The sequence below is a fragment of the Bos indicus x Bos taurus genome, chromosome 29, assembly GCF_003369695.1.
Source record: "Bos indicus x Bos taurus breed Angus x Brahman F1 hybrid chromosome 29, Bos_hybrid_MaternalHap_v2.0, whole genome shotgun sequence".
Lineage (NCBI taxonomy): Eukaryota > Metazoa > Chordata > Mammalia > Artiodactyla > Bovidae > Bos > Bos indicus x Bos taurus.
This window is the reverse complement of record NC_040104.1, coordinates 295,497-318,982: the sequence shown is the minus strand read 5'-3', so window position 1 is coordinate 318,982 and position 23,486 is coordinate 295,497. Positions and strand designations below refer to the sequence as shown.

Sequence of the window (23,486 nt, the reverse complement as noted above, 5' to 3'; positions counted from 1 at the left end):
TGACCCCCGCCACACCGAAGTGGTCCCTGCTGTCCTCCAGCTGCCCCTGTGCTGCCCAGCATGTCCGCCTCTTCTCTCTCCTGACCCCCTGCCTTGCAGCTGTCAGAGCATGGACACCCTCCCTCCCTGTTGGGGGCAGTCCACCGTCCCCCAGGACAGTCTCCCTCAGGTGGCCCAGAGCCGCCTCCCGCTGCTGCCCTGACCACGGGTGGGGTACGGCCCCTCTCAGTCCTTCATTTCTGACCCCCCACCTCCTCCGGCTAGCAAGTGGCTCCAGGACCCCCGGGCTCCCCATCCTGGCCCTGGGGTGCACACAGCAGGGATTCTGGGTGGAGCAGACTGTTTTCTTTCTGGGGTCTGTCTCATCTTCCATCGTCCCGGCCCCACTTTCTCCCCCAAGGGACTCGACACTAGACTTGGAGGGTGGGAGGCTTGGTGCCCCAGAGGGGCCTGGGGACGGTGCGTCCAGGCGTCGTCAGGAAGAGTGAAGGGAGCAGGGAGCAGGGTTATGGGAGCCGCTCCCCTCCCCCTAAAGGATGCCGATCTAACACTTACGCAGGGGAACGCCCCTCTGCAGGTGAGCTGAGAGCCTCCGGTGAGCCCGGAGGCCCCGAAGGTGTCCCGGGCCCCGGGGCTTGGGGGAGGGGTGTGCCTTCCGGCCGGCGGGCACGGGCCGCTCCCGAGGGCGGCACAGGGACCCGAGGACGAGGAGGGCGGGGAGAAGGGAGGGGTGAGTCCCACGCGGAAGTCAGGTAGGACCGCTGGGCGGCCTCCAAGCCACACTCGGGTTCCCAGCGGCGCTGGGGCTGCCTCGCCTCGGGACCCTCCGACCCTGAGCCCAGCGCGACCACCGGCATGCGGGTGAGTCCGCGCGAGGCCACGCCCGCCGGGACAGGCCCCGGCCTCCCGCCCCTCCCGCCTCCGTCCCCGTCCCCTGCAGAGCGGGAGGGGGCCGGCAGGGGGTCGTGTCCCCCCGCTCCCCCGGGGCTGGGGCAGGACGGAAGAAAGGGCTTCCCTCCTGCGCCGGAGCCCCGGGGAGAGCGGGGTCAGGTGGGGGGCGTGGCCACCCCCGGGCGCTGAGCCTGGAGCCGGACCCCAGACCTCGCGGCTCCGTCCGGCGGGCAGGGGGCTGGAGAGACCCAGGGTGGCCGGCAGGGCCCTCCGCTCCTGGGGGTTCTGCCTGGGCCGGGGTGGGAGTCGCTGAAGGCTGCTGGATTCGGAATCTGGGGGCAGAGCAGGAGAGCGTCCGGGAGGACTTCCTCTCTTTCCTCCGCCAGGGACGAGGTCTCGAGGCCCGGGCAGCCGTGGGTGGCCGGGAGGAGACCCGAGCTGAGGTGGAGAGCGAAACCCGCCTCCCCGTCGCCCTCCTCCGGGCGCTCCCAGGTGTGGGCCAGGCAGGCGGCCTCGCACTCCGCCTCGGCCATTCCAGGGCTGTGGAGCCTTGGCAGCTGAGGCTGGTTCCCAGGCCAGCCCTGTGCTGGGGGGAAGGGAGCCTGGGGCTGGGGGGAGGAGGGGGCCTGGGCTGGGGGAGGAGGGGGCCTGGGGATGGGGTTGGGGGGTGTGGAGGGAGTTAAGGCAAGAAAATCAGCCTTTGGGTAAAGACAGACACAGACAGCAGAGAGCTCCGCCCCAGCCGGATCTGAGCATCCCCTTCCCCTGCCCAAATCCCTCCCATTTCCCACCCCCTACCCCTGGCCCCAGCTGCAGTCCAAGCTCCGCCGCTGCCTGTGCAGCCCTCTGGTCTCAGTTCAGTTCAGTCCTGTCCGACTCTGTGACCCCATGGACTGCAGCATGCCAGGCCTGCCTGTCCACCACCAACTCTCAGAGCTTGCTCAGACTCATGTCCTTTGAGTCGGTGATGCCATCCAACCATCTCAACTTCTGTCATCCCCTTCTCCCACCTTCAGTCTTTCCCAACATCAAGGTCTTTTCCAGTGAGTCAGTTCTTCACATCAGGTGGCCAAAGGATTGGAGTTTCAGCTTCAGCATCAGTCCTTCCAATGAATATTCAGGACTGATTTCCTTTAGGATTGACTGGTTGGATCTCCTTGCAGTCCAAGGGACTCTCAGGAGCCTTCTCCAACACCACAGTTCAGAAGCCCTCTGGTCTAGCTTCTGCTAACTGCTGGTCTCACCTCCTGGTGGCTGCCCTCAAGCCTGTTATGCTTCTGCAGAGCTGAAGTGCTGAGCACCAAGGCTTTATGCTGTCAAGTCCCTGAGTCTCTGTAGCAGGTTCTTGGACACCAGCTGTGTGCTGCCCCTCAGGCCCTGTCCACATTACCAGGGCAAGCTCTGGGCTGCCTCCCCTGCCAAGCAGGTACCTGCCTCTCCAGGCCCGTGTCCACTCACGCTGGGCACTGCCTGTGAGGGCTGCACTCACAGCAGGCCGCATCTGGGGTGGATGACCAGACAGACATGTGATCTGACAAATGAGATGGATGGACAGTGGGAGGCATGGTGGGAAGGAGGGGCCCAAGGCGGGAGGGAGGCAGATGACAGGACTTGGAAGACAAGGGAGCCGGGACTTCCCTGGCGGCCCGGTGGTTGGGACTTGGTGCTTCTGCTGCAGGGTGCATAGGTTTGATCCCTGGTCAGGGAGGTGAGATCCTACATGTTTCATGGTGTGGCCCCCGAACGATGAGGAAACAGAGCCAGGTGGGGGATCGCACGTGTGGGCAGGCCTCTCCACGTCTGAGCTTGGTGCTGGGGTGGGCGGTCCCTTTGCTGAGTGATGAAACCACTGCTTGCTGGTAGGGCCTAGCCAGGGGGCTGTGGGGTGCTGGCTGGGCTGTCGTGTGACCCTAAGCCTGAGGCGGGCCATGGATGGTTCGGGGAGGCCCCTGCCTGCTGCGTGTGGCTAGGGTGACGTTGTGTGCTCCAGGTAGGCTGCCCGGCCAGAAGGGTCGGGAGCTGCGGGGCAGGCACACCTGCACAGCAGTCCCTGTGCCCTGCCGGGACCTGCAAGCTGCCTGGGGATGGACAGACAGAGTGTGGATCCCCAGGCCTGGCCCCCACGCCTGGGCTGGTCTCCCGGGGAGCTGCAGCCTCTAAAGAACTCAAGCAGGCAGTGGGTGGATCGACTGGGGCTCTGGCCTGGACTCAGTCCTGGGCCTGGCCTACTGGGTGCGTGGCCTGCAGGGAGTGGGGGCTGGAAGCCCCAAGGGAGGACAACGGAGAGCCGGGTGCCTGGAATCTCCCCCGTCCACGTGCGCAGACTTGCTGGGGACCTGCACGTGGTGGGGCTGGGACCCCCAAGGCCAAGCGGGCCCGGGGAGCCTCTGACCCTGCCTGGGGTCTGGGAGCCTGATGGGCACACGTGGCTTCCTGGAGGTGGGGCCTGGTGGACGGGGACAGCAGAACCCCCAGATAGCTCGCCTCAGGTGCACCAAGCAGTCAGGTTGGCTGGAGGAGGGGGTGACTTTAGGGGAGCCTGGTTCTAATCCGTGAAGGCCTCTCTCCCTGGAGGACAGGTGGGCAATGGACAGCCTGATCCTGGAGCCTGGGGCCCAGGCAGCTGGCCTGGGGATGGGGCCGCTGGGCACACAGCGTGTGGGCACCAGACGTCCGGACGTCGAGTGTGGGGTGGCTTGACAGGACGGGGCAGGGGACTTAGGCCTGGCTGCTGCTGCTCCTGCACCTGCCGGCCCTTTCCCTGGGGGAACCAGGTCATGACTGGGGTGGGGCTGTGTCCCAGTGATGGGGGACAGTGCCTGTGGGACCTCTTTGGTCCAGGTCACACAGCAGCCTCCAGGGAAGGCTGACTCCCCTTTTCCAAGAGGCTCTGGGTAACGCCCCAAAGTCATGTGATGTCTCTGGGGAAAGAGAGCTGCCCCAGCCTCATTTCTGGGGCCACTTGAGGGTTAGCCTCCCGCTGCTGCCTTTGGGAGTCCCTCGGGGATGGTCCTCCCCAGGCTCCCTCCTCCCATCTGGATCCCTGTGCTGTCCCTCCCCACCCGGGGACCCCGTCTCCCCACCCAGGTACCCTGTCTTCCCGCCCTGGGGACCCCATCTCCTCACTCAGGTACCCCATCTCGCCACCCGGGGACCCCATCTCCCTACCCCAGGTACCCCATCTTCCCGCCCCAGGGACCCCGTCTCCCCAGCTGGGACCCCATCTTCCCGCTGCTGGTCCTGCCCACTCTTCAGCCTCAGGCTCACGTGAGGTAGCCTCTCTTTTCAGCCTCTGTGGGCCTGCCGGCGAGGGACCCTCAGAGGGTCGTCCTGCAGGGGGTCGAGGCCCAGCAAGCGTAGGCCTCCTCCTGGGTCCGAGTTCGAGTACGTGAGGACCCATTTCACTCACGAATTTGTCCCACATGACGCTTCGCTCCTACAGTGGGCAAGTCACAGGACTGGCTGCTGGTGACAGAAATGTACCAGCGTCCCTCGTCCCCATCTACATGAGACCTGACTCCCTTCGCTGAGACAGGCGCCTCAGCCCAGAGCGCACGCGCACAGACCGGCCTGAGGAGGCGGCTTTCTCCTCTGGCCCTGACCCCACTGCGGGTCCGAGGGCTCGGATGGTGCGGGGTTGGAGCTGGGGCAGAAGGGGGCAGGCCTGCAGAGGGGGTGAGCGCCCCCCAGGAAAGCGGGACAGAGGGCCGGGCAGGGGCTGCACCGCGGCACAAAGACCCTGGCGTCCCGTGCCCCGGAGCTGGCCGTTTTGTGGCTGAGACAGAGGGGAGAGAGGGGGCAGACCCAGACCTGGTTCTGGACCCAGTAGTTCCGGGTGTGTCTGGGGTGGGGATTTGGGGTCGAGTCCTGGATTTAGTGAAACAAAATAAAAAACAGGTCCCCAGTAAGCTGAATTTCACACACACAACAGTATTTTTTTTTTTTTTTTTAGTATAGGTTATGTCCCATGCAATAATTGGGACATACTTATACTAAATGGTATTTATTGTTTATCTGAAATTCAAATGTGATGGGTGGCCTCCGTTTTTTCTGGCAGCCCTCAAGGGCAGACTGGCTGGAGCAGTCCAGTGAGGCTTTCTGGAGGAGGCAGGAATGCGCAGGGAGGAGAAGGGGAGCGGCGGGGGCAGCGCAGGGCAAGGGCTGGCCAGGACGCTGAGCAGCTGCGATGCCTGGGGGTGGGGGTGGGGGGTTGCAGGCTTGTGAGCCGGGCGGGGCTGCCCAGAGGCAGTAGTGGGTGGTGGGCTGGCGGCGGACCCACGGTGGGATGGGGAGCCACCAGGCCCTTCAAGGAAGTCAGGGGGCTCAAGCTGACACAGCTCTCAGTTCCCCCAGGCCCTCATCCCGGGCTTCCTGTCCCTCCCGGGGTCCCCCATGCTCCCCGGGGAGCTGCCGACGGGACACGGCTGGCGGCCTCTCACTGGGCACACGGCCTGGCCAGCCCTTTGCCAGGGCTGCAGGATGCTGCCCGCGTTGCGTCAAGCCCCCCAAGGCTGGGAGAGGTGGGTTCTTGCCTGAGGGCACAAAGCCTCAGCACCTGCTGGGCGCTTGGCTCCGGAGGTGGTGTCTTTCCCCCGCCTCAGCCCCCGGGGGTTCCCCCTGATGACCCACCTGCCTGTCTGCCCTGGTCCCCCATCTCCTTTGTCCCCCACTCCCTTCAGCCCAGTGGCTCTTCCAGAGAAGGGGCCCTGGGTCACTTTGTCTCAAGCCCTCCTAGCCTGCTGTCTGCTCTTTGGGAATCAGTGAGGCCTTAAGACACCCCTCCCACCTGGATGCCAGTCCCAGCATTTTCCACTCCCCCACTCCTGTGTGTGCTTAGCCGCTTGGACCCTGTGCGGCCCCATGGACTGTAGCCCACCAGGCTCCTCTGCCCATGGATTTCCCAGGCAAGAGTACTGGAGCGGGTTGTCACTTCCTCCTCCCGGGGATCTTCCCAACCCAGGGGTGGAGCCCACGTCTCCTGCATTGGCAGGCAGGTTCTTTACCACTGTGCCACTTGGGAAGCCCCCGACTGCTACTTGTGCAGTTTTTGCAGATCTGTAAGTTTTCCTAAAGTGTCACAAAGACAGTGCAGGGCCTGCCGTGCCTGTTGCCTGGGGCGCTGGTGCAGGTGACGAGCCTGACTCGGCCTGGACTCACGTCACCGGCTTTTCAAGTGTATCATGCAGGCCCCCCACGGCATCATCGCCACGGCCCCACGGCCCCTCCTGTCTGTGACGGCCTCTCCGTCCCCCCTGTCCTTGGCTGCCTGACTCCGGGGTCTGCTCGCTGGGGCTCTCCTCCTGCTGGGATGGGGCCGTGGGCTTTGGGGACCACGGGCTGCTGCGTGCCATCGCCTGGGCCGTCATCTCCCGGGTTGGGGGCCTCTGCCAGGGTCTCCTCTGTAAAGTGGCTGGTTTTCTGTTTCATACTTTCCTTGTTAGTCGCTGAGTCCAGGCCAGCCTCAACAGGGAGGATTTCACCTCCCGGAGGGAGGAACATAGAAGGACGTGTGTTCGTTAGTGAAAGTGAAAGTGTTAGTCACTTGGTGTCTGACTCTTTGCCACCCCATGGACTGTAGCCCACCAGGCTTCTCTGTCCATGGGATTTCCCAGATGAGAATACTGGAGTGGGTTTCCATTTCCTTTTCCAGCAGGTCTTCCTAACCCAGGAATCAAACCCACGCCCCCTGTGTCTCCTGCCTTGGCAGGTAGATTCTTTACCACTAGTGCCACCTGGGAAGAAAACTGATGAGACTTTGGGTTATTTCCACAATTTTGGTATGAAATATGCTAGTGTGAGCGCCTTTGTGTGACTCCAAGGGGGGCCAGGGGGCAGGTCCGCGAGGTTTCTCAAATTCAGGCACCAAGGCGTGCACGACAGCAGCACATGGGGTCCTGCTGAGTCACCCTGGCTTTTTTTTTTACACATAGCTTATTTTCAATACTGTATGATTTTCAGGTGATTTACAGTATTATGTTACATTCAATAATTTTATAGATCACCAGGGTGTTTTTTTTGGTCGCAGTGTGCTTGCAGGGTCTCAGTTCCCTGACCAGGGACTGAACCCGGGCCCCGGCAGTGAAGGCACCGAGTCCTAACCACCAGGCTGCCGCCAACTCCCACACCTGGATGGTTCATACTGTCTGACTGTAAAATGTTTGCTGCCAAATGGGTGGACGGTGATGCCTCCTTGGTCACCTAGCCTGCATTTTCCAAACGGTTTCACGTTCGAGTTCCATGTTTTCACCTTCTGGGTGCTCCTCTTCTGTGAAGTGTCCATTTGCATCTTTGGCCCATTTTCACTGGACTGCCTGCCTTTTCTTATGAATTCAGGGTGCTCTTTGTATGTTTCCCAACAAACCTTTGCCGGCCATTTGTGCTGCAGCCTCAGCGTGCACGTGGCCCCACCAGAAACCATCCCTTTGGTGCCAGAGCACCCAGCCTGGGAGGCGCTCTATTGTGGCAACGAGTGCCAGCCTCTGTTCCGCATGTGCTTCACCCCCAGGGAGAAGACAGTCTCCGGATCCTGGTGCCGACGGAAGGTGAGAGCCTTCCGCTGATGGACATCAATACTTGTGAGGTGAGCCTCCGTGAGCCCCTCCTGGGCCTGGTCCCGCTCCCCCACGCCCTGCACCCGGCCTGCTCTGGTTGCCAGCCCTGGGCCCCGCGCCTCTTTCCTCTAGACCGAGGCCCCTGAGCTATGGGACTATGTCTTTGTGGTCGATCATCGCACCCAGAGAGACCCCGGGCAGGTCCAGAGGCAGCGGCAGTTCTTGGAAGAGCTTGAGAACCAGGGCTTTCGCTACAAGGTGGGAGGGCTGAGGGCCCTGCCTGGGTGCAGCAGTCACAGGGGGCTGGGTGGGTCCCAGGAAGGAGTCTGGGGAGGTTGCCTGTGGCCTCATGCCGGAGTCGAAGGGGACAGACTGTTGGCCTCGGATGAAGGGGGAGGGTCCCAAGGTGGAGCAGAGGGTCCCATGCTGCCCCCAACTCTCAGGCAATGGAGGACCAGGAGAAGGAGTTCTTCGGGATCCGAGCTGACAATAGGATGTTTGACCGGTACTGGAGACTTACGGAGACCGAGGACACTGTCCCCAGAGGGGAGCTGTCCAGGCCAACTTCCATCCGAGCCACCAACAGGTGGGAGGCTGGCCCACGCGGGGCCAGGTGGACCCCTGCCCACCTACATGGTGGTCCAGACAGGCAGCAAGGCTCCCAGGTGTGGTCCTGGGGCAGAGGCCACAGGGGGCAACCATCTGTGCCTTACTTACCATGCCTGTAATACTGGAAAATGTGCTTGAAGGTTACATCTGTGACTGTGTCCCCAGACGCAGACCAGAAGCCAGCCTTAAAGGGCGGGTGGCATTTGGAGAGGCTGGGAGGACTCTCCTGGTTGTCCCTCCTGGGTTCTGAGGTCGTCTCCCTGGATTCAGTCTCCACTTCTTTTCTCCAGACTGAATGCCCTTCTCTGGACATCTGTCCCTGCCTCCCAGGCACCCCACACCTCCTCTCTCTCTCTAGGAACCTGCTTCTCCCCACTCTGATCCTTAGCCCACCAAGCCAGTCCACCTGTCCTCCCCACACCCTGCCTCCAGCACCTTCCTGGTCCTAGCCCCAGCCCTCTGAACTCAGCTGGGGCCAGTCAGGGAGGTCAACAAAGAACACTCTGGGAGTCTGGATATGAGGCAATGGAGGGGGCTTCCTGGGAGCTCAGAACTGGCTGGTTTGGGAGGACACATGCGTAGAGGCACCTTGTCGGGGCCTGGAAGGAGCAGGCTGTGGGGAGGGCCCTGGGACACTTGGGAGGCTGTGTCTCATAGGAGGTGTTCCAGAGGAGCAGGATCAGATGTCTGGATGTGCCACCTCCTGGCTGTGTGGCCTTGGCCAAGTTACCCTCTGAGTTTCAGTCTCCCATAGGCAAAATGGCTCACAGGGTGTAAAGAGGATTTATTTGTGCACATAAAGGGTGTGCTCTGAACATGTTGGGGCTCCAGGTGGGAGGTGTGATTGGAGGTGGGGAATCCTGGAGGAAGCTGGGCGGCCGATTGTAGGGCTGAGCATGGGGCCCTGGGATGAGAGAGACCACCCTGAAGGCGGCCCACCTTGCAACCACGGTACAGCTGAACCCTGGGAGGATTCGAGGAGCTGTGCTCCCAGATGAGTCCTGGATTCTGAGCTCTGGTCAGGCAGTCCCGGCTAGTGGTCTGGGGGCTCTGCCAGGTTGAAGAGGGGCCTGGAACCTGGCCAGACAGAGGACCCTCCTGAACCAGCTCTTGTGTTCTAGAATCCGAATTGTCGACTTTGTCCTGAACAGCAAGATGGCAGCAGGTGGTAAGGACTGGATGGGCAGGTGGCCTGTGCCGCAGCCCTCCAGGAGGGGCGTCGCATGGGGAGAACGGGACAGGGTCCTCCCTCATCCCCGCCCCTTCTGACCCGAGAACCCCTCTGACCACCAGACACGCTCCAGGATTTGGTGAAGGATGGGGTCTTTGAGGCCGGGTTCCCCCTGCACAAGGTGAGGGGTGGGCTGGCTGGGAGAGGCCCTGAGGGCAGGACTTGAGGCAGGAAGCTCTCACTGTGTCTCACCTGTGCCCAGGGGGAAGAACACCTAAAGAAGAAATGGGCCCGGTGGAGAAGCATGTTCCAAAGGCAGCCAATTAGTGATATCAGGTACTACTGCCCTCGCGGACACACCTGTGCCCCCCGCAGGCAGGCCGCCCCTCTGTAGATACACCCATGCCTCCAGCAAACAGCTGTCTGGCGAACCATTCAGACATACATTTAGATGTCCTCGGTACACTCCTTGCCCCCAGCATGGCAAGCTTCACCCAGGCGTTGGCCGTCACCCCTGGTGGGAGTGGCCCTGACGGGACGCTGTGCCCGTAGGGACTACTTTGGAGAGAAAGTGGCCCTGTACTTCGCCTGGCTCGGCTGGTACACTTACATGCTGGTGCCCGCCGCAGTGATAGGCCTCATCGTCTTCCTGAGCGGGTTTTCCCAATTCGAAGCCAGCCAGATAAGGTGGGCGGGGCCAGGGAAGGGGCGGGACTGAAGCTGATGGTGGGCGGAGTCAGGGAAGGGGCGGGCCTGAAACAGGGTGGGTGGGGTCATGGAAGGGGCGTATCTGAAGCTGAGGGTGGGCGGAGCCAGGGAAGGGGCGGGACTGAAGCTGACGGTGGGGCAGAGTCAGGGAAGGGGCGGGCCTGAAACAGGGTGGGTGGGGTCATGGAAGGGGCGTATCTGAAGCTGAGGGTGGGGTGGGGCCAGAGAAGGGGCGGGACTGAAGCTGAGGGTGGGCGGAGTCAGAGAAGGGGCGGTCCAGGGAGGGGCCCCTCCAGGGTCCACAGGAAAGCCCGGCAGCCAATTCGGTCCCTGCGCCCTCAGCAAGGAGATCTGCAAGGCCCACGACATCTACATGTGCCCTCGCGGCGACCACAACCGCAGGTTCCAGCGGCTCTCAGACACCTGCGCCTATGCCAAGGTTTGCGCGGGATGGAGGCGGGCCCAGCGGGTCCTCCCGGGGAAGGGGAGGCCTGGGCCGAGGGCTGGGGGGAAGGCCATCCCAGCCCAACGTGCCCCTCCCTCTAGCTCACCCACCTCTTTGACAACGAGGGCACCGTGCTGTTCGCCATCTTCATGGCGCTGTGGGGTGAGTCGTGCGGACCTGGGGCCCCCTGAGCAACACACGTAGACACGTCCCTGAGGCCTCTGCTTTCTGGCGCAGCCACGGTGTTCCTGGAGCTGTGGAAGCGGGAGCGAGCCCGAGTGGTCCTGCAGTGGGAGCTGTACGGGTGGGACGAGGACCAGGTGAGGCTGACCGGCGGCTGGCTCGGGCCCTGAGAGGCTGCTGAGTCCAAGGGGTTCCGTGTCCAAGGGCTTCCCGTAGAAGGTTCCCATGTCCAAGGGTTTCCTGTGTCCGAGGGGGTGTCTGTATCCAAGGGCTTCCTGCTTCAAAGTTTCCTGTGTCCGAAGGGGTTCCGTGTCCGAGAGGTTCCACGTCCCAGGGGTTCCGTGTCTGAGTGGGTTCAGTGTCCAAAGGGTTCTTGTGTCTGAGGGGGTCCTCTGTCGGAGGGAGGGTCCCAGGCCCCAGGGGGTTCTGCATCTGAGGCAGTTCCGGCATCTGAGGCCAGTTGGGTGCCTTCCACAGGAGGAAATGGCTCTGGGGCTCATAAGCTGCCCAGACCACCAGCCGCAGCTGCACCAGCACTCCTACCTGCGGAGCACCGTCATCCTTCTCCTGTCTCTCTTGATGGTACTCCTGGGCTCCCGTGGCTGGGCTGGAGAGCAGCTGAGGCAGTTCCCTGAGCCCCGCCCATCCTGCCTCCACCCCAGATCTGCCTCATGATCGGCATGGCCCACGTCCTGGTGGTCTACCGAGTCCTAGCTGCCGCCCTCTTCAACTCGGCCTTGCCCTTCCTGGGGGAGCAGGTGACCACGGCTGTGGTGGTGAGCGGGGCCCTGGTTCACTATGTGATCATCCTCATCATGACCAAGGTAGGGGTCGGGGCAGGGGAGGGTGTGGGGCAGGCTGCGGCTCCGCCCAGGTCCAAGGTGAGCCCTGTCTCCCCTACTGCAGATCAACAAATATGTGGCCCTGAAGCTTTGTGACTTTGGTGAGAGAATGGCTTCTCTGGGAGAGGATTCAGGGTGGGGGTCTTGGAACCCTGGGGTGGGGAAATGGGGCCCATGAGAGGCCAGAACATCCTGCCTGGGAGACAGGTGAGGGTCCCAGGTGACCCCAAGTTTTTAGGATATGGACAGGCTGGGCGTGGGCTGTCATTGGGGGGAGAGACGGAGGAAGGATGGCCCCACATCTCATTCCAGAGAAACCCAGGACCTTTTCAGAGCGAGAGAGCAAGTTCACTATCAAGTTCTTCACTCTGCAGTTTTTTGCTCACTTCTCCTCCCTTATCTACATTGCCTTCATCCTGGGCAGGTAAGGGCCACCGGCTCTCACATGCCTCCCTCTAACTTCTTTCTCCCACCTTGGAAATGGAAACACATGTTCTTTTTAATTTTTAAAATGAATCAAGCTCAGAACACATGGAAACCTAATACAGAAAAGTGTGGAAGAAGTGCACAGTCTACCCCCAACTGTCCAGTTCACGTCCCCAGAGATGACACTGTTTGTTGCATCTCCCCAGATATTTTTACACATCTGAGCACACACAAACACGCCTGTCTTAAAATTCTTCTGTGTTTGTTTCGGCTGTGCTGTGCCCTTGTTGCTGTGCACATGTGTGATCTGAGGCTGCTCTCTAGTTGCGGCGTGAGGGCTTCTCCTTGCTGTGGCTCCTGTCGCAAAGCGTGGGCTCCAGGCACACGGGCTTCAGTAGTTGCGGTGCACCAGCTTCGTTGCCCTGTGGTGGCGCGTGGAATCTGCCTGGACCAGGGATTGAAACTGTGTCCCCTGCGTTGGCAGGCAGATTCTCAACCACTGTGCCACCAGGGGAGTCCCAGATACACCTGTTGACGTAAGTGGTTAGTCATGTAAATTATCCTCTCTGCCTTACCCTGAAAGCACACAATGGGTATCTTCCATGTCCGCAAGGGTGGTGAGGCTTTGTTTTTAAAACCATACATGAGCATTCCTTTGAGAGATGTTCTTGAATTTATGTAACCACATCAGTTGGTGGACATTTGGGTTAATCCCAGTTTTGAGCTTTGTAAGTAAAGTGGCAGTGGGCATCTCATATACCAGGCTCAGGCACACACTTGCCCTCACCTTCCAAATTAGTGAAGTTAATATTTTGATTCAATCAACAGACATTTTCTTGTCTTTTCGGAAGAAAATAATTGCTCCATGTGGTCTCTGTGTTTGCTCAACTTTTGTAAGTCGCATTGTGGTTGTTCAGGCGCTGTCATGTGCGATTCTTTGTGATCCCCGTGGACTGCAGTGTGCCAGTCTTCCTGTCCTTCACCACCTCCTGGGGTTTGCTCAGACTCATTAACTCCGAACTCTCTAGTGGAACTTTGAAAACAGAAAACCCCTCCCAGTTCATTCAAAGACATCGTGAGGTCCTTGGAGAGGCCTTCCGTCTGTCCCCGTCTCCGGGCGCTGCTTGGCCTTCCCATCCTGGTGAGCCCATCCCCCTCTGCCAGGGAGGACCCCAAGTTTTCCAGTGGCTTCCTGAGAAAGGGTGCGCAGGAGATCATCTGTGCTGAGCTCCTCTGTATTGAGGACCTGACCGAGCGACTGCTAGAGACAGGATGCTAGGTTGGATGTGGTTTCCTCAGACTCGAGGGATAGCTTTATTGGCTTCCAGTGTTCCGTCCCACGGACCTGACGGCAACGCGACTCCGACCCTCTGCGTCTTCTCACTATCCTCCATCTCCGGAAACTTCTTAGCAGTGTGACTCGGTGGCTCTTTCTCACTGCACGTTGCTTCAGTACTTCACGCCTCTCTCTTCCACACCAGCATCTCTGTCTCTACTGGACGGTCTCCACTACCACGCAGATGTGCCCGCGTCTCCCTTTCAAACACCCTTCTCCCTGTCGTGCCGGGTTCCTGGCATCCCCAGCCCGTGCTTCTCCCGCCCCGCACCAGGGCCACCTCTGGCCACTGACTGCTGCCCTTCTCCTGGCCTCTAAAGAGCACTTGACCCAGAACCCTGGTCCCTCAGACCCCGCTCTTGCCTTGCTCCCTCTGCTTCTGCCCTGCCCTGTCTCAACTCCTGTGCTGGCCAGGTATGCAGAATCCATGCTGATCAAGTGGAAAGAAATTACCCGGTGCTCGCTGGGCCTGGAGCCTCAGGTCCTCCCGTTTTAGTGATTTTCTGATGTGTCTGATAGCCCCCTACTCTGGTTCCCTCTCTTCCCGTCTGGTAAATTCTTTTTGTTTGGAAATCAGATCTTCTGAATTGATCATCCAATTTTCTTCGCTTTTTCCTTCCATCCTTGTCCCAGTTTCTCAGAAGTTTTCTTTGAATGCATCACTTCTGCTTATGTTCTTAATTTCAGAGCACTCCTTTCGATATTTCAGGGTCTTTACAGCTGCCTCTTCGTGTTACCTGGACACCAGGGTTTCTCTTGTCTGAGAATGTGGCCTCTTTTCCTGCTACTCTGCGTTGCTTCTGTTGCTTGCAAGTGTTTTACGCTCTTTGTTGATTGGTCTCTGATTCTGGTGTTAGAGACTGTCCTTAGATGTCTTTTATTCCCGGACACATGTCTTTAATTGAGAAAGGTATGTGCCAGTGTGCTCTGGACCACGTGTCTCCTGGTGGGGCCTTTTGCTCTGTCTGTTCCCGAAGGGGAATCCCTGGTGTCCTGCCTGGAGGAAGGAGGATGCCTTTGGTATGCTGGGAGCCCAGCTGGGGGAGGGACAGCGTGGGGTCTCGGTGTCCATTGGCTCAATCCTGAGATCTGAGTCTTTGGTTGTTCAACCTCCTGGAAGTATCTCTGTCTTTTTGCTTGTGTGGGGGGATTAGAGGTCAGATAGGAGGCCCAGGGGTTCAGCCAGGCCTGCATCCCATCCAGCGGGTGCCCCCGGCCCACCAGAGGGGCCTAAGTCCTGGGTGCTCCGGGCGAGGTGGGGCTGCCGGCTGCTCGGACGTCAGCCCCACAGGTTCGATCCAGCAGGATGTGTCGAGTGGGCTGCAGGCCTCTCCAGGTCCCTCCCAGCTCTGAGGTGATGCCTGGCCGTGGGTGTCGGCAGCCATTTCAATTGAAAGCTGGGAGTGCATGTTTATGTGGAGATGAGCATTGCTAAAGCAACCTCCAGAAACCCTGAGGTGACTCACAGAGACACGCGCTCTGCGTGTGTGCATACCCCCTGCTGATCTGACGAACAGAGGCTTCTCATCTTTCAAGGTGCCTTATTAAAACCTATTAGTGAGAATCCAGCTTCTTCCGAGATATTTATTGGTCATTAAATTTCCGTTTCTATAAACTGTTCATATCATCTGAGCATTTTCGTAATCTCAAGATCAAATGGATTCTCTTTTGATGTTATCAGTTTCTTAAAATCATGTCATATTTTACTTTGCTTCTTATTTGACCATTTCTTTGTCGTAGAGCTCTTTATTTTTCCTATTGTTTCCAGCTGCCTTTTCCCCCTTGCGTGTCTATGGCAAACTGTTTGTTGCACGGAGTCCCTTTGTCCATGGGACCCTCCTTGGGAGCCCTGCCTTATCCCACGCTGGCCTGGTTGCTCTCTGCGCCTCCTGTACATCTGTCTTCTTGGGACTTGGGTTAGGACCATCATTTCCTGATTCCCAAGCCTCCTTCTTTCTTGATTTTTGCTTTCATTTATTCTGAGAAGGTATATTGGAGAGGTAAATTTTCTGAATTCTTTTATGTCTCAAGGTGTCATGGTCTACCTTGGCACATGTTTGATATGGCTGGGTAGAGAAGTCTAACTTCAAAACAGTTTTCCTTTCTAGAACTTCAAAGACATTGCTCCTTTGTCTTTGAACATGCAAAATGAATGATGAGAAGTGTGCAGAAAATCTGATTTTTGTTTTTTCCTAGTTGACCTAGATTTTTTCCCCTCTGGTAGAGGGATCTTCTGTTTAAAGTTAAGGTCTTCTCTTTAAGCAGGGGGACACTCAGGGTGAGTCTTTTCTTCCTGCACTGTGCTGGGCAGTTGTTGACACCTTCCGATGAAAAAACCATGTCCTGCTTAAGCTCAGTAAATTTTCTTCTTTTTAATCTCAGGTTTTTTAAAAAAACCTCCCCTTGCTTCCTCTTTATGCGAGTCCTGGTCCTCGCGGGCTGTCCCCTGTGCCTCTGCCTTTTTCTCTCATGTCGTCCGTCTCTCTGTCTCACACTCCTCACGCGTCTGCCTTTTTCTCTCATGTTGTCCGTCTCTCTGTCTCACACTCCTCACACGTCTGCCTTTTTCACTCATGTCGTCTGTCTCTCTGTCTCTACACTCCTCATGTGTCTGCCTTTCTCTCTCATGTCGTCCGTCTCTCTGTCTCACAATCCTCATCTGGGAAGGTCGTTTCACTTTGTCTTTTTTGCCTTCTGTTGTTTTCTTCTAAGAATTTAAGACAAAGTCTTAATTTTTAAGAGATTTTTGGTCTTTTGTTACCCTTAGAGTGTCCTTTTCTTGTTTCCATAGACACAGTACTTTCTTGAAGATGTCAATGTTCTTTTTTCCCCTTAAGTTTTTTCTTTTAAGTATTTGGCTGCACCACGTCTTCGTTGCGGCCTGTGGGATCTAGTACCCTGACCAGGGATTGAGCCTGGGTCCCTGGGACTGGGGGCTCGGAGTCCTAGCCGCTGGGCCACCAGAGAAATCCCATTTCCTTTCCTCATCTCATTTCCTAAAGGGTCCATCTTCCTGTTCCTTTACCGCAGTCTTTCTCTGTTAATACAGCCGCTTTTCCTCACGACTGAAGATTTGCAGCCCTCCACTGACTTTGGATAACGAAGGACTCAGTTTATTTTCCCTGGCAGGATGGAATATGTCTTTATAATAATAACTCATGTCACGGACACTCACACATTCTATCCTAAGTCATGTTCGTCAACTCTAATCCGCACAACAGCCCTATGGGGTAGGGACTCTAAACCCCATTTCAAAGATGGGTTGACGGAGAAGTTAGGAAGCTCTCAGGGTCACATAGTCAGCAGGCGGAGGAGCAGACGAGGCCCGACTCGGTTCCTCCTGTGTGCCGTCCCTGCACACTGTGCTTCCGGGTGAGGAGGCGAAAGCCTAGGCGATCTCTCGTGTTCCTATGAAGGCAGTTTCCAGTATTTTTAAACACTCAGATCTTTGATCCACAGGAACTGGTTCTGCTGCAAGGGGCACGGGAGGGAAGCTTGTTTTGTTTCCAAGTGACAGCCAGCTGTCCCCAAACCATCTGCTGACTGTTCCATCAGCACCACCACCTTCTGCACACGCCAAGTCCCATCATTTGCCTGAATGTTTTGCTCTTTCTGTGAATTCTGATCATTTTAGTCTAGTATCTTACTGTGTAATTATTACTCTGTTATGCTTTACTATCAGATAGGACTAGCATTAATTTTCTTTTTCTCTTCTTTTTCACTTTTCCTTTTTTGTAGTTATTTACATGTTTATTCTTCTAGGTGAACTTTAATTTTTGTCAAACTCCATCAAAATTCTGTGGAGTTTACCTTAGGATTGCAGGGAAATTATACATTCTTTTAGGGAGAACCGACATACATACTGTATTAATTTTCTTTTACCACAATTTAGTGGCTTTAAACAATACACATTATGGACAGTTCTAGAGGCCGAGTCCAAAAAGGGTCTTGCTGGACTAAAGTCACAGTCAGCAGGGCTGCGTTCTGTCTGGAGACCCTCGGGGAGAATCCACACTGCTGTTTTTTTCAGCTTCTAGACGCTGCCTGATTCCATGGCTCCTGGTCCCTTCCTCCTGTGTCTGCAAAGCCAGTGGTGTCAGGCTGAGCCCCTTTCATTTTGTCATGTCTCCAACTCTTCTCTTTCCTCATTTAAGGACTCTGGTGATTAAAATGGGCACACCTAGATCACCCAGGATTCTCTGTCCATTTTAAGGTCAGCTGATTGGCAACCTTAATGCTGCCACGTCATATAACATAAGCCAGGAATCATGATGTGGACGTCCTTGGGGGCCTGTCGTTCTATCTGTCTCAAGCAGGCAATCCTCATTTTTTGTATCAAAGACAAGGCTTCTCTATTCAAGTCTTGTTTTGATGTTCTTTAGCTGTCATGTGAACTCTGCTCTCAGTTCAGTCGTTCAGTCGTGTCCAACTCTTAGTGATCCCATGGACTGCAGCACGCCAGGCTTCCCCGTCCATCACCAGCCTCCAGAGCTTGTTCAAACTCATGCCCATCAAGTTGGTGATGCCATCCAAGCATCTCATCCTCTGTCGTCCCCTTCTCCTCCTGCCTTCAGTCTTTCCCAGCATCGTTTTCTTTTCTAATGAGTCAGCTCTTCGCATCAGGTGGCCAAAGTATTAGAGTCTCAGCTTCAGCATCAGTCCTTCCAATGAATATTCAGGACTGATTTCCTTTAGCATTGACTGGTTGGATCTCCTTGTAGTCCGAGGGACTCTCAAGAGTCTTCTCCAATAACACAGTTCAAAAGCATCAATTCTTCAGCACTCAGCTTTCTTTATAGTCCAACTCTCACATCCATACATGATAGTTGGAAAAACCATAGCCTTGACTAGATGGACCTTTGTCAGCAAAGTAATGTCTCTGCTTTTCAATATGCTGTCTAGGTTGGTCATAGATTTTCTTCCAAGGAGCAAGCATCTTTTAATTTCATGGCTGCAGTCACCCTCTGCAGTGCTTTGGAGCCCCCCAAAATAAAGTCTGTCACTGTTTCCATTGTTTCCCCATCTATTTCCCATGAAGTGATGGGACTAGATGCCATGATCTTCGTTTTCTGAATGTTGAGTTTTAAGCCAACTTTTTCACTCTCCTCTTTCACTTTCATCAGGAGGCTCTTTAGTTCTTCTTGGCTTTCTGTGTCATCTGTATATCTGAGGTTATGAATATTTCTCCTGGCAATCTTGACTCCAGCTTGTGCTTCATCCAGCCCAGCATTTTGCGTGATGTACTCTGCATAGAAGTTAAATAAGCAGGGTGACAATATATAGCTTTGACATTTTTCTTTCCCAGTTTGGAACCAGTATGTTGTTCCATGTCCAGTTCTAACTGTTGCTTCTTGACTGGCATACAGATTTCTCAGGAGACAGGGCAGGTGGTCTGGTATTCCCATCTCTTGAATTTTCCATAGTTCGTTGTGATCCACACAGTCAAAGTCTTTGGCATAGTCAATAAAGTAGAAGTAGATGTTTTTCTAAGTAGAATTAGATGTTTTTCTGGAATTCTCTTGCTTTTTTGATGATCCAGCAGATGTTTGCAATTTGTTCTCTGGTTCCTCTGCCTTTTCTAAAACCAGCTTGAACATCTAGAAGTTCATGGTTCACATGTTGTTGAAGCCTGGCTTGGAGACTTTTGAGCGTGACTTTGCAAGCGTGTGAGGTGAGTGCAGTTGTGCGGTGGTGTGAACACGCTTTGGCATCGCCTTTCTTTGATTGGAATGAAAACTGACCTTTTCGAGTCCTGTGGCCACTGCTGAGTTTTCCCAATGTGTTGGCATACTGAGTGCAGCAGTTTCACAGCATCATCTTTTAGGACTGGAAATAGCTCAACTGGAATTCCATCACCTCCAGTAGCTTTGTTTGTAGTGGTGCTTCCTAAGGCCCTCTTGACTTTACAGTCCAGGATGTCTGGCTCTAGGTGAGTGATCACACCACCTATCACGACGTTATCTGGATCACGAAGGTCTTTTTTGTACAGTTCTTCTGTGTATTCTTGCCACCTCTTCTTAATATCTTCTGCTTCTGTTGGGTCCATACCATTTCTGTCCTTTATTTTGCCCATCTTTGCATGAAATGTTCCCTTGGTATCTCTAATTTTCTTGAAGAGGTCTAGTCTTTCCCCTTCTATTGTTTTCCTCTATTTCTTTGCATTGATCACTGGGGGAGGCTTTCTTATCTCTCCTTGCTATTCTTTGGAACTCTGCATTCAGATGGGTATGTCTTTCCTTTTTCCCTTTGCCTTTCGCTTCTCTTTTCTCAGCTATTTTTAAAGCCTCTTCAGACAACCATTTTGCCTTTTTGCATTTCTTTTTCTTGGGGATGGTCTTGATCACTGCCTCCTGTACAATGTCACGAACCTCCATCCACAGTTCTTCAGGCACTTTGTCTATCAGAGCTAATCCCTTGAATCTGTTTGTCACTTCCACTGTATAATCGTAAGGGGTTTGATTTAGGTCATACCTGAATGGATTAGGTGGCTCAGACGGTAAAGCGTCTGTCTACAATGTGGGAGACCCAGGTTCGATCCCTGGGTCGGGAAGACCCCCTGGAGAAGGAAATGGCAATCCACTCCAGTACTATTGCCTGGAAAATCCCATGGATAGAGGAGCCTGGTAGGCTACAGTCCAGGGGGTTGCAGAGTTGGACACGACTGAGCGAATGTTATTCTTACCCTTGAATGGTCTAGTGGTTTGTGTGTGCGAGCATGTGCCCACAGGCGTGTCTGGGCACAAGGCTCACATCCGGCCGCTGCTCACCTGTGGGGCAGGTCTGCTTCCTTCCCCTCCAGGGCCCATTGCGCCCCGATTCCCACTCTTGTCCTGCCACCTCCCTCAGCCTGGCTGTCCTTCACAGGATCAACGGTCACCCCGGGAAGACGGTGCGCCTGGCGGGGCTGTGGAAGCTGGAGGAGGTCAGCCTGTCCCGGGTGCCCTGCTGCCCTCTTCCCGAACTGCCCTCTCTCCTGGCCTCTCCCAGTGCCCCGTGCGCATGCGCCCCTCCCACCCTTGTCCCTGCAGTGCCACCTCAGCGGCTGCATGATGGACCTGTTCGTGCAGATGGCCATCATCATGGGTCTGAAGCAAACGCTCAGCAACTGCGTGGAGTATCTGAAGCCGTGAGGACCCCCTCCCCTCCGGGCGCCGCCCACCGCAGGGAGTCCGGACCCCAGGACGCCCCGCCCCCCGCCCCGCCCCCTGCTCCTCCCGGTTCTCCCCCCGCTTCTCCTGCCCCTAGGTGGCTGGCGCACAAGTGTCGCTCCTTGCGGGCCCCGTCTCAGGACCCCGAGCTGGGCCACTGGCAGCGCAACTATCGGCTGAACCCAGTCTACACCTTCAGCCTGTTCAACGAGTTCATGGAGATGAGTACGCGGGGTGGGGCTGGCGGCCGAGGGGCTGGCGGAGGGGCTGGCGAGGACGCGCAGGGTGACCGCTCCCGCCCGCAGTGATCCAGTACGGCTTCACCACCATCTTCGTGGCTGCCTTCCCGCTGGCCCCGCTGCTCGCGCTCTTCAGCAACCTCGTGGAGATCCGCCTGGACGCCATCAAAATGGTCCGGCTGCAGCGGCGCCTGGTGCCACGCAAGGCCAAGGACATCGGTCAGGGGCCGGCCAGGGGCGGGGCGGCCAGTGCGCCAGTCTCCCTGGAACCCCAGCCCTAAGCCTTGCGGGGCAAGAGGGGCCCTCACCCCGCGGTGGCCCCCAGCCCTTCCCAGGGTCTGCCTGGGTTGGGGGTTGAGCCCAGGCCCCAAGAAGAGGAGGGGCTGGCATGCCCCCACTGCCCCCCACCCCCAGTCGGGTTGAAGGGCCAAAGCCACTGGGAAGCAGATACGAAAAGGCTGGACTCTGAGAGCAGGAAGCTGGGGGAGAGATGTCCAGCAGCTGGGGGCAGGGACTCGGTCACCTCGGCTGGCCTTGCCAGGGCGGACGGGGTCAGGGATGAAGCAAGGAGATGGAGTACTGGACAAGGCAGCAGGAGAGAGGAAGGCCTCCATCCCAGGACCAGTAAGGGGGTCTGCCCCTGCCCTGGGTGGGGGAACCTAGGAGGCAGAGCAGGCCTGGGGGCAGCTGAAAGGTTCAGGCATAACATGGGGGATGGAGACCTGGGCCCCTCCCTGTCCATGTCAAGAAGCAGGGTGCAGGAGAGTGGCGTTTGCCCTCTGCTGGCCTTGGCCAAGACTGTCCTCATCAGGGGCCTGGCAGTCTCCACGAGCATAAGTGTGACAAAGCCCTTGGCCAGCCGGGCTCCCAGCCTTGGGGAATCAATGGGGCCAGGGGAGGAGGCTCGTAGGCAGACTGGGCCTCTCTCCCTTCTGTGGCCCAGGGACCTGGCTGCAGGTGCTGGAGATCATCGGTGTGCTGGCGGTCATTGCCAATGGGATGGTCATCGCCTTCACGTCCGAGTTCATCCCCCGTGTGGTGTACAAGTACCGCTATGGCCCCTGCCGGAGAGGGGCCCAGTCTGAAGTCGAGTAAGGGGACGCTGCCACACAGCCCCTGGGGGAGTCTCAAACTGTCCAGAGGCCCCTGCAAAACTGGCCCCACCCCAGGGGAGCCCAGGGCAGGGCTTGATGCTCCCAGTTTCTCCTGGGGTGGTCTGCCCCCGCCCTGTGCCAACCTGGAGACCCTGGGTAGAGCCTGGGAATGCAGACTGGACCCTAGGAGGGCATTAATGTCCCAGAGCTAGCCATTTCCTGAGCAAGCGCTACGGGAACGGCTCCCCTTCCGAATTCAGACGCTTTGTAGGGTCTGCACACTGTCCTCATCCAGCTCTTCCAGCCCTGTGGGGGGCTGGGTCTCCAGGGGTCTCTCCCAGGAAGGCTCCCCCAGCCCCTGCGAGTCCCTTCAGCCTCCCCGAGGGCCCGTCTCCCATGTACAGAGGTGAAGGAGAGGGTCTGCACTGTGGCCCACCCTGACGGCCCCCACCACGTCAGGCCAGATTCGAGCCGGCACCCCGGAAGCCTGAGGGGCCACACCAAGCTCCTGTCCTCTGCCCACAGCTGCTTCACCGGCTATGTCAACCACAGCCTGTCTGTGTTCTACACCAAAGACTTCCAGGATCCTGCCAAAATCGAGGGCTGGGAGAATGTGACCGAGTGCAGGTTTGGACCCCCACCCCCTGTGAGCACCCTTTGAACTCCTGACCCCTGACCTCATCTGCTCCCCACCCCAGGTACCGGGACTATTTCTCTGCTCAGGACTCCAACTTCTCAGAGCAGCAGTGGTTCCTCCTGGCGATCCGCCTGGCCTTCCTCATCCTCTTCGAGGTGAGTCAGCACGGCAGGGACCCTGGAGTGGGGCAGCTCTCTGACCCTTGGCGCCCCTGTGCAGCCCTCCTGACCTCCCCTCTCTGCCGTCCCCAGCACGTGGCTTTATGCATCAAGCTCATTGCGGCCTGGTTTGTACCCGACGTCCCGCAGTCTGTGAAGAACGAAGTCCTGAAGAAGAAGTACCAGAGACTGGAAGAAAAAAGGTGGAGAGGCGGGGCTGGCTGGGAGCAGGGAGGGGCTGGGGTGGGCCCACTCAACCCCTTTCCTGCCTCCAGCTGCAGCCCCAAGAGCACAGACGTGTAGGGGACCTGGAGCAGGTGGTGCCTGGAGGCCCACGACTCAGGAGCTGCCACCACGGCCTCCCACCCCAGCCTGGCTGGCTGTGTGTGGGGAGCTTTAAGAAGACCTGAGTGTGTGGGGGGGCCCTGGGAGCCCCTGTGTGTTTGGGGTGTCTGCGAACTGCACCCTTGTCCGTGCTCTGTGAGGCCTGTTCCATGTGTTAGGTCTCAGGCTTGGTACTGCCTGACTTGAACTCTCAGTGACTCCTGCCAGCCCTAGAAGGGGAGGGCGGGCAGGGCAGAGGCTCCTGCGCAGCCACAGTGCAGGGGGGTGGCCTCTTTCCTGGGCTGCCCTCTGACTTCTGGGCCCCAGATCTTGCCCCACCCCCTGGCTCCCTTCAACCAGCAGAATTTTCTATAATAAAATAAAAATTTTCTGTAGATTTCTGGGTCTCTCTGATGGATTATGTCTGCCCTCAGGGCTAGCAAGGTTATGCTAAAGATCCTTCAAGCTAGTCTTCAGCAGTACGTGAACAGAACTGCCAGATGTACAAGCTGGGTTTTAAAGAAACAGCGGAACCAGAGATCAAATTGCCATTTGCTGGGTCATTAAGAAAGCAAGGGCCTTCCAGAAAAACATCTACTTCTGCTTCACTGACTACGCTAAAACCTTTGACTGTGTGGATCACAACAAACTGGAAAATTATTAATGAGATGGAAGTACCAGACCACTGTACCTGCCTCCTGAGAAATCTGTATGTAGATCAAAA

The 23,486-nt window shown here is 57.1% G+C and overlaps 1 protein-coding gene across 4 annotated transcripts; it reads left to right on the top strand.

Annotated features, from left to right (window-relative positions):
* The first annotated feature begins 733 nt into the window (after window positions 1–733).
* ANO9 (anoctamin 9) lies at window positions 734–23,159 on the top strand. 4 transcript variants are annotated; one of them, XM_027532238.1, is made up of 24 exons: window positions 734–861; window positions 7,397–7,471; window positions 7,575–7,700; window positions 7,886–8,028; window positions 9,173–9,219; window positions 9,345–9,403; window positions 9,485–9,558; window positions 9,775–9,909; window positions 10,273–10,369; window positions 10,477–10,537; window positions 10,613–10,695; window positions 11,036–11,140; window positions 11,221–11,382; window positions 11,465–11,501; window positions 11,713–11,824; window positions 20,027–20,084; window positions 20,230–20,288; window positions 20,408–20,535; window positions 20,616–20,768; window positions 21,493–21,640; window positions 22,169–22,270; window positions 22,342–22,435; window positions 22,532–22,641; window positions 22,714–23,159. In XM_027532238.1, the coding sequence occupies exons 1-24, from the start codon at window positions 856–858 to the stop codon at window positions 22,739–22,741; spliced, it is 2,202 nt and encodes a 733-aa protein (XP_027388039.1). In that variant the 5' UTR covers window positions 734–855; the 3' UTR covers window positions 22,742–23,159. The 4 variants fall into 4 exon arrangements, with proteins under 4 accessions (XP_027388039.1, XP_027388038.1, XP_027388040.1 ...); XM_027532237.1 differs by having other exon boundaries at window positions 735–861; window positions 20,191–20,288; XM_027532239.1 differs by lacking the exons at window positions 734–861; window positions 7,886–8,028 and having other exon boundaries at window positions 20,191–20,288.
* Window positions 23,160–23,486: the final 327 nt, after the last annotated feature.